Consider the following 13908-nt stretch of genomic DNA (forward strand, 5'->3'; position numbering starts at 1 on the left):
ATTTTGTACAGGACTGATGCATTACATCACGACCCCTGACGTTCCCTGCTCATTAAGGACAAAAATTGTAATTTGAAAAAAGAGGCTAAAAATCCTTGACTCTTTAATTCACAGAGTGGGTGGGATTATCAAACAAGGTCCTCTATGTAAACATATTTCATAAACTGAAAGTGTACATAAACGCAAGATGCAATAAAATTTTAAAAAAGAAAGAAAAGTAATATATATATATATATGTTATCAATAAAACATAAGTCAAAGATGGAAAAAAATAAACGCAAGACATTCCTCCTCTGCTGACCATCTTACCCATGGTTTTTTACTCCATCAGAATTGATTAAGTTTTCCTTCAGGCTGGCACAGTTCTCACGATGTCAATCCACTGGTAGAGGTTCAGTTTTTTATGGCTGGGACTTAAATGCACTGCCAGGGGGAGTGTGGAGGGTCAGAATCAAAGCTCAATTGGTGTCTAGTTATCACTGCTCCTTCACATTGCTCAGAAAAGTGCAGGTCAGTGGGCAAATGCGCTAGTGCCTGCTGGGGATATCTGACCCCGAACACAGTGAAAAAATTAAATTAAGATTTTTATGGTACCCCCAGCAAAAACAGTTACCGAGCCAGTCAAATGGTAGTGTGACTGCAGCCTACGGTCATAATCGTGATGCGAGACAAGTTCTTAGAGCACGTGCCTTCCTCATAATAAAATGTTTTAATTATATTACATAATTCTTCCTCTTCCATGGAAAATGCTGTCATTTCTCCTGGTGAAGCCTTGAATTTCCACTTCTCTCCAGCTTGGCGTTCGAATTTAATCAAACACTAATCACTGCAAAGCAATTCAAGAGCAAAGTAATTTTCATGGCTTTGTCCTTCAGGATATCTGTACTTGACCCATGGTATCCAAACTTCATATATAAACAATGATAATTTCTCCATTATTTGAAATGTATATTAGACGTATGACTCAACCAAGAGGATAGAACCCTGAGAATTCCACGTGGGATGGCCATCACCCCCCCTGGGAAGGGCTCAGGCCACATCCCTCTTATTTCCTTGGCCTACACTCCACGAAGGGCTGAGAAGAGCATCTTCCACAGGCCCCAAAGGGGAGAAGGAGGGCTGGGGCACCACTGGTACCCTCCCGGGAGCTCCATGTGTTACATATTTGCTATCTTCTTAATAATGCTTTGATGTAGTTTTGGTCTCTGTGTGTGTTTGTAAACCACTTCGAATCTTTTTCACGAGAAGCGCCGATGGAAAATGACCTTCTAAGACTTTTACATGGAAAATTGGATTTGTTCACCATTTTGCTCTTTTTACTCCCTAGTATTATGCTATTGGAGGATAATTCTTTGACACTTTGAGAATTTACATCCATTGTGCTTTGCTGGTTTCAAGGGATTTATGCCTGGAGAGTGTGATCAGCTTCTAGAACGATTCCACCAAAACCTCCTCCTCATATTACTTAGTTATTAGTACTGTTTACATTCTTGATGGAAATAAATATTTTCTGGATGTATAAACTTTGTGGGGGAAGATTAATCTCCACAGAGCAATGGTGACAATGCACCCTTCCTTAAAACTTTTACGCCAGACATGTGTGTATTTGTCAAAATCCAGCCTATCTGAATTGTGGCTAGGCGCTGTGAAAAGCAAACAGGCGTAAAGCCCTCAAAGAGAGCTGGTTGTAGAACATACGCTTGAATAGTGCCAACAATAACTAGGAAATCCTCCCAAGTTGATGATTTCCAAAATGCAAGCAATGTGGGTCCGTTTGAAAAGGGATTCAGAACATCAAATACTTAATCTTCTTTTTTAAAGAATTGGTCTGTAAACATGATGATTCTCGGCCTTCTTATTATTTCTTCTTCCATGTGGTCAGAAACAGAAGAGAGGTCTTGTTTCTCAGGATATTCTGAAATTTCAGTTTCAGATCCTTCTGAGAAACAGAAAGGGTGGAAGCAGATGAAAACAAAGGGCCTTATTGTTGTGAATCTTTTAAAAAGAGTTTTCTTTTAAGAATGATTCGATCTTGCATTCGATCTGCATTTGGGGCCTCAGGGGCCAATAGTCATTGCAAAGCATTGGGTCGTGGAAAGGTGGTGCCCGTTCCTCCACCTCCGACCTTGAGGCTGCGCCTCTTTCCACGGAGGGGACCCCGCAAACAGAGCAAGGGGCCCGGAGGTCCGTCGGAAGCCGGTGAGTTACGTGTAAACCCCGCAAACCTCAACGCCCACAATGCAGTCTGTCTACAAATCTGTTGATTCCGCTTGCAAAGCCGCTCTTGGGTCGCTGTGTCCTCCCCGCTCAGGGTCATCCGCCAAGTCCAAGCTCCCCGCTGTGCTGTTCAAACTGCCCGCCCACGAGGAAGGCAGCTCCGTGCACCGGAACCGGGCGGCCTCCATCCTGAGGTCTGAGAGATTGTGGAGAGATGCTCAACTAGCGATGATGCTTCTCCCACTGCCACCGCTTCTCTCCGGGGACACCTAAGCTCTCCCGTCGCCTGCGGGACAGGGTCTCACGTCCTCAGTCCCTGTGGCCGCGCTTGTTCTGCCTTCCCCACTCCCGCATCCCAGCCGTGCACCTCCCGTCTCCTCTCCCTGAAACGGGCCCTTCCGCTCTGGGCCCTTGAGATCTGTGGTCCAGGGTAAAGAAAAGAGGAGGTTGAAAGTGAAAACTTAAAGAACTATTTGGATAAAGACTCCATGAGCTAGTGGGCCACACACCATTAAAAACTGGAACGTGAACTCTCCCTCGATTTGCACAGAATTTACCTGTTCATCTAATGTGGGCGTGCTGGAGAAGTTATTTAGGATGTGTTTATAATTTTGAAAGTTTCTGTTTGGAAGCAGGGCAGCAGCTCTGTGGAAAAAAAAACCTTAGTGACTGAAAGGAAGACTTTTGACTGGGTTCCTGTGTCTAATGTGTTGCTCTAAATTCCTGACCTGGTTTCATAAATCTTCCTCGTTATAGGCAAAACTGTCCACGTTTGATTTTAGGCGGAGAGCTCAATATCCTGCTCACTGTTTTTAATGCGTGCTAGGTCGGGCTAGTCGATACAAGCCCGGAATTGTGAATTGATTAGTCACTGACCAATTAAAACTGGTTTCTTGAAAAAGTGACCACAGTCAAGGGCACGTCCAGCATTTTTATTTGTGGATTGTGTCTTTGGGATGATTAAGTGGTTGGAAGCAGGAACCCTGGGACTCACCTTGAAAATGCATTTGCATGGCAAGTGCACTGTGTCTTGTGTAGATTTGATGTTTGTCTGCAGTGAGTGACTTTATAGGGAGCCGAAGGACGTTACAGGGAAACTCAAGCCCCGAGCCCAGCCGCAGCCATTTCTACATTTAGCAAAATAGGTTAGACATTTCCCCTTCAGTGCGTCACTATCCCAATATCATAACCACTTGTTTTACCTCCTAATTGTTTTATCTTTTGAGGTATGCTTATCTCAGATGGCTGTGTGTGCTATCGGCAGCTCCTGGGAGGAACTGCAGCTCACACCTGCCTCTTTCTGAGCTTCTGCTACCTTGTTTTATATCTAGCTGAATTGCAATAAGTATTTGATGGCTGAATTAATGGTTACTTTGTAAGAATGTCTGCTCAGCATAGGAGCTGGCTTGTCTCCACGTGCTGGGTCCCGGGGTGTCAGAGTCAAAGAGAGTCTCAAAAGGGGAATTTAAATAAAGTTTGTTTCTCGAAGATCTTGTTTTTGGTATTTAATTTTAGTTTTTAGGCCTTATTACAGAAGTCCTGAGGATTAGTTTCAAGTTATCCTGACAGTTGAGAGCTTAGATGATTCGTCAAGCGTACAGATTCGGAGCTGGAGGACCTGGGAGGGTGAGTCTCGTCCCAAGGCTCAGAGCTTGCCGGTGTCCTGAAGATTAAGAACCTGGACACATCACTTCCTTTCTGGGAATTTTGCCTTATGTGGGAAATGAACATTAACACAGCTGAGTCTCTCTTCTCTAGTTCTAGCCCTGGCTCCATGGCGGCTTTTTACTGGAGATAGCTAACAATAAAATTTCAGCTTTGATTGTATTTAAAAGGATACTCATTAAAACCCAGGACATATGACAAAGTCTCTGGGCAGTAGGGACCTTTATATCAGTGTGTGAATTCAGAGATGAGGGTCCGGTTCATTCTAATCCTCCATGTGAAAGAGTCACTGGGTCCACCCTGCGTCCTACCTGTGGAGAATAGAAAGGATACCTCTGAAGGAAAGACCTCAGCTTTAGAAATTAATTAATTTTATTATCCGTAACAGGAAGATAAATATTTAAGATACATATTTAGTATATTTGGCAATTTAACTCTGTAATTTCTCTCTCTTGTTTATTTCTAAACCCAAACGCCTAACTAAACAGCTCTTACCTGGGGCTTCTGACCACAGCCCTGACATTCTCCATAAGAACCGGCACTAGTTTCTCAATGGGAGCTGGCAGACGAAGATGCCTGTCCCCCTAACATGTGTCTCTCTTTGTTTCTTAAATTATTTTTGATAATTTTAGTGTGGCTACTAATATTGGCAAATGCAAAGCACATTTAAAACTGAGAATTTCTCCTTCTTTAATTTCTTGATCAGGTTTTATTATCAAAAAATGTGGAAATGAGCTGAAATAATAGATCAATATATGGATTCCATAACATGTGACAAACGTCACCTTGAAAATAAAATTTTGAACAAAATAATGCCATTTGCAGCAACATGGATGGGTTTTGCTAATTGAAAGGCTCTGATTCTTAGTCAATGTTAACACCTGTCGAATACCAACCAAACATCTTAGTGTTAACCCAGGTGGTGGCATATTGGTTGATTGCAGAAATAGTTCATGAAGCATGAACAAGAAGGCAAAAATTAATTATTGCTTACTGGGTTTGAATGAATAATTACTCTAGTTTCCATGAGCTTCAAATGAGAATGGTTTTCAAAGTGAAACTGTCCAGAAAAGAGTCTCAGTAGTTTGGAGGCAGTGATTTTGTAAGAGAACGTAGAAGGATGTTTATTTTCAACATCTATCATTCTACCCGTGCTTAAAATTGTGAATATTACTGCTTAAGGCACCAACCTTCATCTTCTCTGGGGAATAATATTCAGGAAAATAGTAAAAGAGTAGCACATGGGACTTAGAACATTTTCTAAGCCGTCCCTCTGAGGTCTTTGTGAACACTTCATCCACAGATTTATGTGTTTATTGTACCTATTCTATTTATTTATAACTCTCCTTATTTCACAAAGGATTTGCTCAAGAATTATTTCAGCATATAATAAAAATTAAAGAGGGACTTCCCGGGCGGTCCAGTGGTTAAGGTTACATGCTTTCACTGCAGCGGGTGCAGGTTCCATCCCTGGTATGGGAACTAAGACCCCGCATGCCGCATGGCACGGGCGAAAAAAAAAAAAAAGATATGAGGGTGTGAAAAAATACTTTAAGAAAATAAAAATAAATAAACACGACATATGTGTTTTTTTAAACTTGGAAGATATTTACATTTACTTTCCCACATCACCAGTCATGAATATGAGTGGCTAAATCTTCTATGTCTATCAGGAAAACATAGCACTCTTGAGTGACTATTACATCCTATGGAGAACTCTCAATCTTTGGTCTGACATATGTGTTTCAAACTTAAATTTTTTAAAGGAAGAAACATCTATACCTGCTATTATGGGATTAAGGGATTGCTTCTAACAGTTGGAACACCGGAGAAGTGATGCTGGGTGACCTATGAGCTCCTGCACTCGTGGGAAGACATACCTTGGAAGCCCTGAGCTGACACCTAAGAAGTCCTGCTTCTTTGAACATGCCGTGCTGGAGAGAGATCCCATGGAGCGGCCCAGAGCAACAGGAGGGGATGCCGAGGAACCCAGCTGTTTGGGTCTTCCCAGCCCTGGCACCAGACAGATGAGGAGACCCCTGGCCATATCCTAGCCTGAGCAACCACTTGACTGCATCACCAGGAAGGTGCCAGAAAGAGGATGGGCCAGCCAAGCCACTCTGGACGTCTGACCTCCAGAAACTGAGATGGTAAATGATGATTGTTGTTTTAAACCACCAAGTTTTGGATGATTTGTTTGGGCAGTTTGGACACCTGGAACTGCACCACACTGAGTTGGGTAATTGTAGGGGGTTTGAAAGGCCAAAGTAATGAATGTTCCAAACTTGCAAAGGTTGAATCATCAGGAAAATGTCTTTTAAATGCCATAGATCTTTCATTGCGCCTTTGCTGGGGCTAGAGAACAATTTGGAATGTATCTAGGAGAGCCTCTTCAAAGCCTCTGATGACAGCTATTGGCTGGGTGGGGGTCAATCCTGGTCTGGTTGAATTTTGGAAAATTGTAGCAACTCGCCTTCTGGCTTAGGGCCTGGTCAACACTGAGCTCTTGATTGGTGACTCTGTGCGTGTGTATGTGTCTGTGTGTCTGTGTGTGTCTGTATGTTTTGTGTATCTTCCTGTTTTATCTTCAGGCATAAATAATAGTACTTTGGTTGCTTTATGTACAAAGTGCCAAGTTCCTAGGAAGAAAGTATTGTTTATCAGCTTTGAAACACATGTGGGAGAATTCTGAGAAAAAGAACGAATAAAACCAAAAGAAACAAAAACCTGCCATGTTTTCCTTTTATCATAAGAATTGTAAAAATAATATTTAGTGGTCTAAAGTCCTAACTGAAATGTTAGAATAAACTGGTGGGAATTGTCACAATGACTCATATAACTATAGCGTAAACTAAGATGATAATGATTTTAAAAATCTAATCTAATTGACAATTGTCACCAAATCTTATTCCTTCCAGGGCAGGCTAGTGTGTGTTATGGTGCTCAATTCACTCTAAATTAAAAACAAAATCCTATCCCCCAAAGATAAAATTATTTATAGTACGAGTAAAGAGTGTTCTATTTCCTGAGTTGTGTGGGATTTCTCTCACACAGTTTTGATGCCTTCTGGGAAAAGATGCACAGAGCACGATGGCAGAAATCTTTCCTGGTCCAAACCTCCCCTTCTCATCAGGGAATACGTGTGTTCAGGCAACCATCCCGTTGCTGTCTTAATTGGTTCACGTGAGCAATAAAATGGACTGTGTTGGTGACCGTTAAAAGATGTATATGTTGAATGTACTGATCAAGAAACGACTATTTTCCCAAACAGTAAAACAAAGAAAATTATTATTAAAATGTTATTTTAGGTATAAGGGTTAATGTATTTACTATAAACCGTGTATTTCATAGACACGCAGCAGGTTCTGTATTCGCTAAATATTTGCCGTGATTGGTGCGCTGTCTTCGCATTGCGATTGGCTGTCCTGCCCGAGCATCGCTCAGCAGAGTCACCTCCAGAAAACGTGTGCACTTTGCAGTGCTGGCTGCCAGGTTGTAAGGAATGTCATCCCCAGGCAACTCTCTCTACATCCCCCTCATTCTGGACAGAGCAAGGTCTACATTTCCAATTTTCATAATTATAAAGAAGTGTTTCATGTTGGCCTATAAAATCCAATAATTTAAAAATCAAATAATGGTAAATTTTGACGTAGAATGACAGGTGATCAATAATTAGGTTGAAAGAATATTGTCCTCATTAAACAAATGTTTTCAGAGATATGCTAAACATTTACTATGAAGACTTTTCACTGCAAGGAACAAAAGAGGGTTATTGGTTTTTTCACAAAGACTGTGGTTTTAGGAACAAGGCTGGTTGGATTTAAAGATGCTCTCAATACAGACCCTCACAATGTTTTGAGGGGGTAAGACCTGAAATCCAGCATGTGAATGGTATGTTCTATAAAAGAGGCTCAGAGAACATGCTTTGAGCACTTCTATTAATGACAGCTCATCTTTATTGATCTCTATGCAAAGCGTTCACCTGAGAACTTTACACTATTTCTTTTGACCCTTATGAAAGCCCTGAGGTCATTGTTATTACCTCCATTTTATAGATGATGAAAACTGAGGTATGGAGAAGTTAAGCGATTTGCTAACTGTCACAGAGTCACCCGGGAGAGCCAGGATTTCCATCCAGGCAATTGGGCTCCAGACGATGCCACCCCTGTATCTTCCATCTACAGAGTAGAGTAGTGACTTCTAGTGGCAACGGTGGTCGGGGAGGGAAGAGGTGGTGATTGTAACGAAAACAAAACGCAAACAGGAAAGCTTTCCTCCAGGTAATTTTCAGTCCTTCTTTCGTACACAGGAGGGGAAATTCATCCTGCTTCTTACTTGGAAATACGGTCCCTGAGTGTGAAGACATTCTTTATAAACCCAATTTACAACAGCCTCAAGCTGTTCTGAACTTGAGAATACTGCGTGGCTGACTCAGACTGACAATGATGAACATATTTTGGCTGACACTTCACCAAAATTGGGGTTATTTATCTCATTAATATTTTTCTTTAGGCAAAATCTATTTGTAATGCCCTTTCTATTTATAAAACGGAAATGTTTCCCGAGCCAGATGACCCTCTGTGACAGGCAACAGAGAAGCAGAAGACAGGTGGTTTAGATGCCCTCTTAGCACCATTTAAAAAATGCAATCTCTTTGTAAAAAGATGTAAGTCTGATTGGGGGCTTGTGTACCATTTTGATTTTCTGAGCAGAAGTTGCCTGCATTTCTAAAGCAGGATTCCTGCCAAGCACAGCCCTATTCCAAACACAGCTCCCGAGAGCAGGGATGTGACCAAGCTGTCACACCTGTGTCCCTTTCCACCGATCAGGCTTCTCAAGGTGTGAGATGAAAGCTACAATCCACCCCTGAAACAGAGATTTGGGCTCCTGGTGCTGTTGCTGTTTCATTCTTTTTTTTTTTTATAACTCCCCTCATGGGCTGCCTTATTGAGAATCTTATAAATAAGTCATATCTTGTGATATATCCTTTCCATCAAGAAGATTGAAATATACTGAAAATCCAAAGATGAACTCTGAATATATTTTTCTAAAAGTCTGAATATGGTTTAAAAAAGTATTATCAGGGCAGACTTGTTACTCAGCCCCAGGTGTGGGCTTGTGCATCCTAGTTTGAGCATGTCCATGCGTGCAGAAGAAGTTGGAGGAGATTAGATTTAAGAAAGAAAAACAAAAACGTTCTTGAAAAGGAACATTCCTAAAGAGGAAATTCACAGTGAGTCCTTACGAAAAGTTTAGTTGTCAAGATGTCTCAAGCAACAAAGGTCAAGTTTATCACCATTACCTGGATAAGTTAGCCAGAAGGATTTTGTAGATCTGAAAGCATTACCTCACCTTCACCTTGTTTACAGGTAAACACCGATAAACAAAGATCTAGGGAACTGCTTTGCTTAAGTCCTCAGCACTATTAGATGTCTTCTCCCTGACGGCACTCCAGAAAACTGCAGAATAGTAATTATCATCCTCGGAGACGTGAAATGTCATATTAAGGGAGAATCCACAGAGTACTTAAATGATGCAGGTCATGTCTTCAGGGCACTTTAACCGAGCCCAAGAGGAGGCAGGTAAACAGCCTCCATTTGGTGTTTGGTCAGGGACCCTCCCGGGAACTGCTGTGTCCCATCCGTGTGTCTGGTGTTCGTTTCTCTATTGTTCACAGTCACACACACACACACACACACACACACACACACACAGGCGCGCGCGCACCCAGCCCTGGCTGCTCTGGCTTTGGTGGTGCGTCAGTATCTCCGTATATGATGAACCAGGTGGGGAAGTGTTAAGTTTGAAGGGTGAAGTGCTGAGGTTCCGTGGGAGGGACAAGCAGAGGTTCTGTTCCAGGGCTTGTGAAGGGGGGACCTTGGCAAGGGGGCTCCCAGGGATGCATGTCTGGAGCTGAGGCCTTGTGGGAGGTGGGCAGGGGAGGGGATCTTCAAAGGTCAGAGGATTGATTAACCTCTAGTGAAGACACTCTGAGTCTTCAGAGTGCCTTAACCACCAGATTAAAATGTGGTTTTGCAAACTGGTGCAGTGTGTGGCACCATGGAGAGCCGACGCTGGGCGTGTTAGCTTCACTTCTGGTAAACCTCTGAGGACGTGAGGCCCACAGGCAGTAGAAATAAATTCCAAATAATAAGCAGAGATAAGCAACAAGGACCTACTGCATAGCACAGGGAACTCAGTATTATGCAATAACCTATATGGGAAAAGAATCTGAAAAAGAATGAATATATGTATATGTGTAACCGAATTACTGTGCTGTACACTTGAAACACATTGTAAATCGACTCCACTCCAATAAAAATTTTAAAAAATACGCAGAGTAACTATCAGAAAAAAAAAGGCCTCGTTTCAAAATGGGGATTTTTTTTTCCAAAAAAATCTTTCTCCCATGATTGCAAGGCCTCAAATTTATAATTTGCAAATTCCTTTTTTTAAAAAGCACTAGCTTTTCTTCGCAGTCCTTAGTAGATGCCAGGCCTGTGCTAAGCGCTTTACATAGATTTTCCTTTGTGACCACATAAGTAACTCATTGCATTTATGAAAGCAATGAGTTCACCCTATTCACGGAGGCCCAAATGACCAAGCTTTCCTATGGGGAGGATCCCTGCAGAGCCCGGAGGACAGGGTGGTGTGTCTCTTTAGGCCCATTTGACAAAAGCAGTCCATTTTGTTTCAGAAATTGCAGATACTGTGCGCAGCGGTAAAGCTTTTTCACAGATCAAGGAACCTTGCTGCCTGACATGAGGTCTGCCAGGGACAGCAAAATACCAAGCATTTCTTTCCATTAGTACTTTATATCGAAATAAACTTGCCAAGAAACCCCTCGCACTAGTGTCCCAGTAAATAGCCATAGTCACATGGAGGAGATGTTCCTGGTCACGTGGAGGAGATGTTCTTTGACAAATTATATTCTATCAGATTCTACGTTCTCTTTTGTATCTAAGTGCACCAAAGGAAGGCTAAAATTCTAACTGGAAATGTTTTCAGTAAAATTCATTTTCAATGATAAAATTAGGTAGCCTTCTTCTTTTCGTAGACGAGTTTTCTTCAAGATCACACAGGGGTTTTCAAATACATTGTCTTGAATGTCAAGTTTAATTCTTCGGTGCTGGATTAAAGACAAGACTATAGCAAATTAGAAAAGTGTTCAGATAATAACCACCCACTAGAAGGCAAAAGGATTGGCTTTGAATTGGAAAGATTTAAGGGACTATACTCATTTAATCCTAAAAGAATGGTTATTTAATTTTAATCTTCATGCATGGTTGCTACACAGGAAATGGCCAGTAACAGTTTTCTATCTTTATTTGAAAAAATAATAGGAAGACATGAAATTAAGCAGCAGCATAACGATTGAATTCAGACTTTAAAAAGGACCTTGACCGAGGGATTATTACATATGTGGAAAAGACTCAGAGTGTCTTCACTAGAGGTTAATCAAGGGTAAGATAGGCCACCATCTAGTTGCCTATTTTAGATGTGGTCTTATCTGACAGCAACAAGATTAATTTAGTAAATTCAAAGGCTTTAGTAAATTACTCAGGCTTCTGATACTTTAGTTTATTCTATTTTATGTTATTTTGGCATTTCAATTTGTGAAACATACTAGTAAAAGGCATTGGAGCATAGGAAATAAATTGTCAGTTAGAACCATTTAAAAAAATTCATTTTTGTATATGGCTGGTCTGAAGTAGCCTCTTGCATTTATAGCAGGCAGGGTAATCTCTGAGATAAATGGCATGTTCAGATTTTCATTTGCAATGATTTTTTTTAAAATGATCTCCTAAAAGAAATTGGGAGAAGATCAGTTAATCAGTCAGTGTGATTGACTCCTTAAAATAAATAATATTTCAAAATATTAGAATTTTGGATTAGTAGTCTTTATTACTACAATGGAGTGCTTGGAATAAAATTTAAAGATAACGTGTAACTAGATGATACATTCTTTTTTTTAAATAACTTTTTTTTAGAAGAGTTTTAGATTTGCAGAAAAACTGTGAGAACAGTCCAAGAGTTCCCAGATACCCCAGTCTCCTCTATTAAAAATGTCTTACATTAGTTGGCTCATTCATTACAATTAATGAATCAATACTTATATATTATTGTTATCTAAAGACCATCTCTTATTTGGATTTTCTCAGTTTTCATCTAGAATCCCATCCAGGACATCATGTCGTCATGTCTACTTAGGCTCCTCTGGGCTATGACAGTTTCTCAGACTTCCGTTGTTTAGATGATCCTGAGAGTGTTGAGGAGTACTGGTCAGATATTTTGTAGAATGCCCCTTAAATTGGGTTTGTCTCTTTTTCTTGTGATCAGCCCAAGGTTATGGATTGTGGGCAGGAAGGTCACAGGGGTAAAATGCCATTTTTACGAACTTCTATCCCGGGCACGTACTGTCAATTACGACTAATCACTGTTATGTTGACCTTGAAAGCCTGGCTGAGGTCGTGTTTGTCAGGTTCGTCCACTGCATAGTTACTCTTTTTTTTCCTCTTTGGAGGGAAGTCATGATGTGCAGCCCACACTTCAGGAGTGGGATGTTACCTTCCGCTCCTCAGGAGCAGAACATGTACATAAATTATTTGGTATTCTTCTGCATGGGAGGTATATTTCTTCTACCTCCTTTATTTGTTCAATCATATGTTTACATCAAAATAGACTCATAGACATTATTTTAGCTTTTATAATCCAGTAGTACGTTACTTATTTTTTGTGCAAATTGTTCCAGCTTTGGTAACTGGGAGCTCTGTAGGTTGGCTTCTGTACTCCTTTGACCTACTCCCATCACTGATTTTATTTTGGACTCTCCTTATGTTACTCCACTCGTGTGTTTTCTGCCTCAGTCCTAGAACCAGTAATTTCTCCAGGGATTGCTGGTTCCTTTTATTGGAAAATCGTATTAGAAACCAAGATTGGGTACTGGGTGTGCTCACTGCCACTGTGTGTTCTTGCTTCTAGGTCCATTGAGGTAACAGAGGAAGGAAATATATGTATGTATACTAACGGCTTATGCACACATATTTATAAATATTTATATATGTAGCCATGTGTATCTATATATATTAAGCTAGATATGACTTCATACTTATGTCTTTGACTCTAGTCTTTTACCATTACATTACATTACAACCTCTCCTAGCTTACCTGTAAACTTTAAGTCTTATGGAGAGCAACCTGGCTTCCACCATCACCATTCGTATTCAGTTGTTCACTTTTAGTAAACATACACAGCAGTATCAGAAGTGTGAACCTGGACCCCTGTGGGAAACCACTCACCAGCTAGAGTACAGTGCTTACCTGCAGCTCCATTTCCTTCAGTCTCACTGAGTCCACACATTTGCAAAGTTACTGAGTCAGCCTCTTTATCCCCCAGCCCCCTCGGTGACGTTGTCTTATACATTTGTAGAGTTAGAGTCTTTTCTTTCCCATTTTGTTTTCTCTCCTGGTACCTGCCAAATTCCTGAACAATTTTTAAAACTGAGATGCATTAAGGTCACACTTAGTGCTGTAAACATCAGTGGGTTTTGACAAATGCGTCAGGTATCCACAACTACATGGTCATACAGAATAGTTTCACTGGTCTAAAATGTCCCATGGGGTCCACACTTGCCATGCTTCGCTCGTTCTCCAAACTCGTGGCAACTGCTGATCTTTTAACTATTATTGTAGTTTTGCTTTCTCTGTAATGCAATTGAATTGAAATAAGATGATGTTACCTCTTTCAGGCTGGCTTCTTTTGTTTATCATATGAATTTAAGATTCCTTCATGTGTTTTCATGACTTGAGACCACATTTATCATTACAGCTGAGTAAAATTCCCTCGTATGGAGATGCGTAATTAGTTTATCCATTTATGTATTGAAGAACATCCTGGTTACTTCCAGTTTTGTTGATTATGAGTAAAACTGCTGTAAACAATCATACGCAGGTTTTTGTACAGACATAAATTTTCAAATCGGTGGGGTAAATATCTAAAAGTATGACTCTCGGATCATCTGATAA

The 13908-nt window shown here is 40.9% G+C and overlaps 1 protein-coding gene across 1 annotated transcript in view; it reads left to right on the top strand.

The window, feature by feature from the left end:
• Positions 1-2021: 2021 nt before the first annotated feature.
• LOC307182397 (DNA topoisomerase I, mitochondrial-like) overlaps positions 2022-13908 on the top strand; it is a gene marked incomplete at both ends in the record, with an annotated part of 36308 nt that continues 24421 nt past the window's right edge. The window contains 2 exon segments of the mRNA XM_079913623.1: positions 2022-2199; positions 2312-2411. Of these exon segments, the coding sequence (XP_079769749.1) occupies positions 2022-2199; positions 2312-2411 (278 nt within the window).

The sequence above is a fragment of the Stenella coeruleoalba genome, assembly GCF_951394435.1.
Source record: "Stenella coeruleoalba genome assembly, chromosome: 2".
Lineage (NCBI taxonomy): Eukaryota > Metazoa > Chordata > Mammalia > Artiodactyla > Delphinidae > Stenella > Stenella coeruleoalba.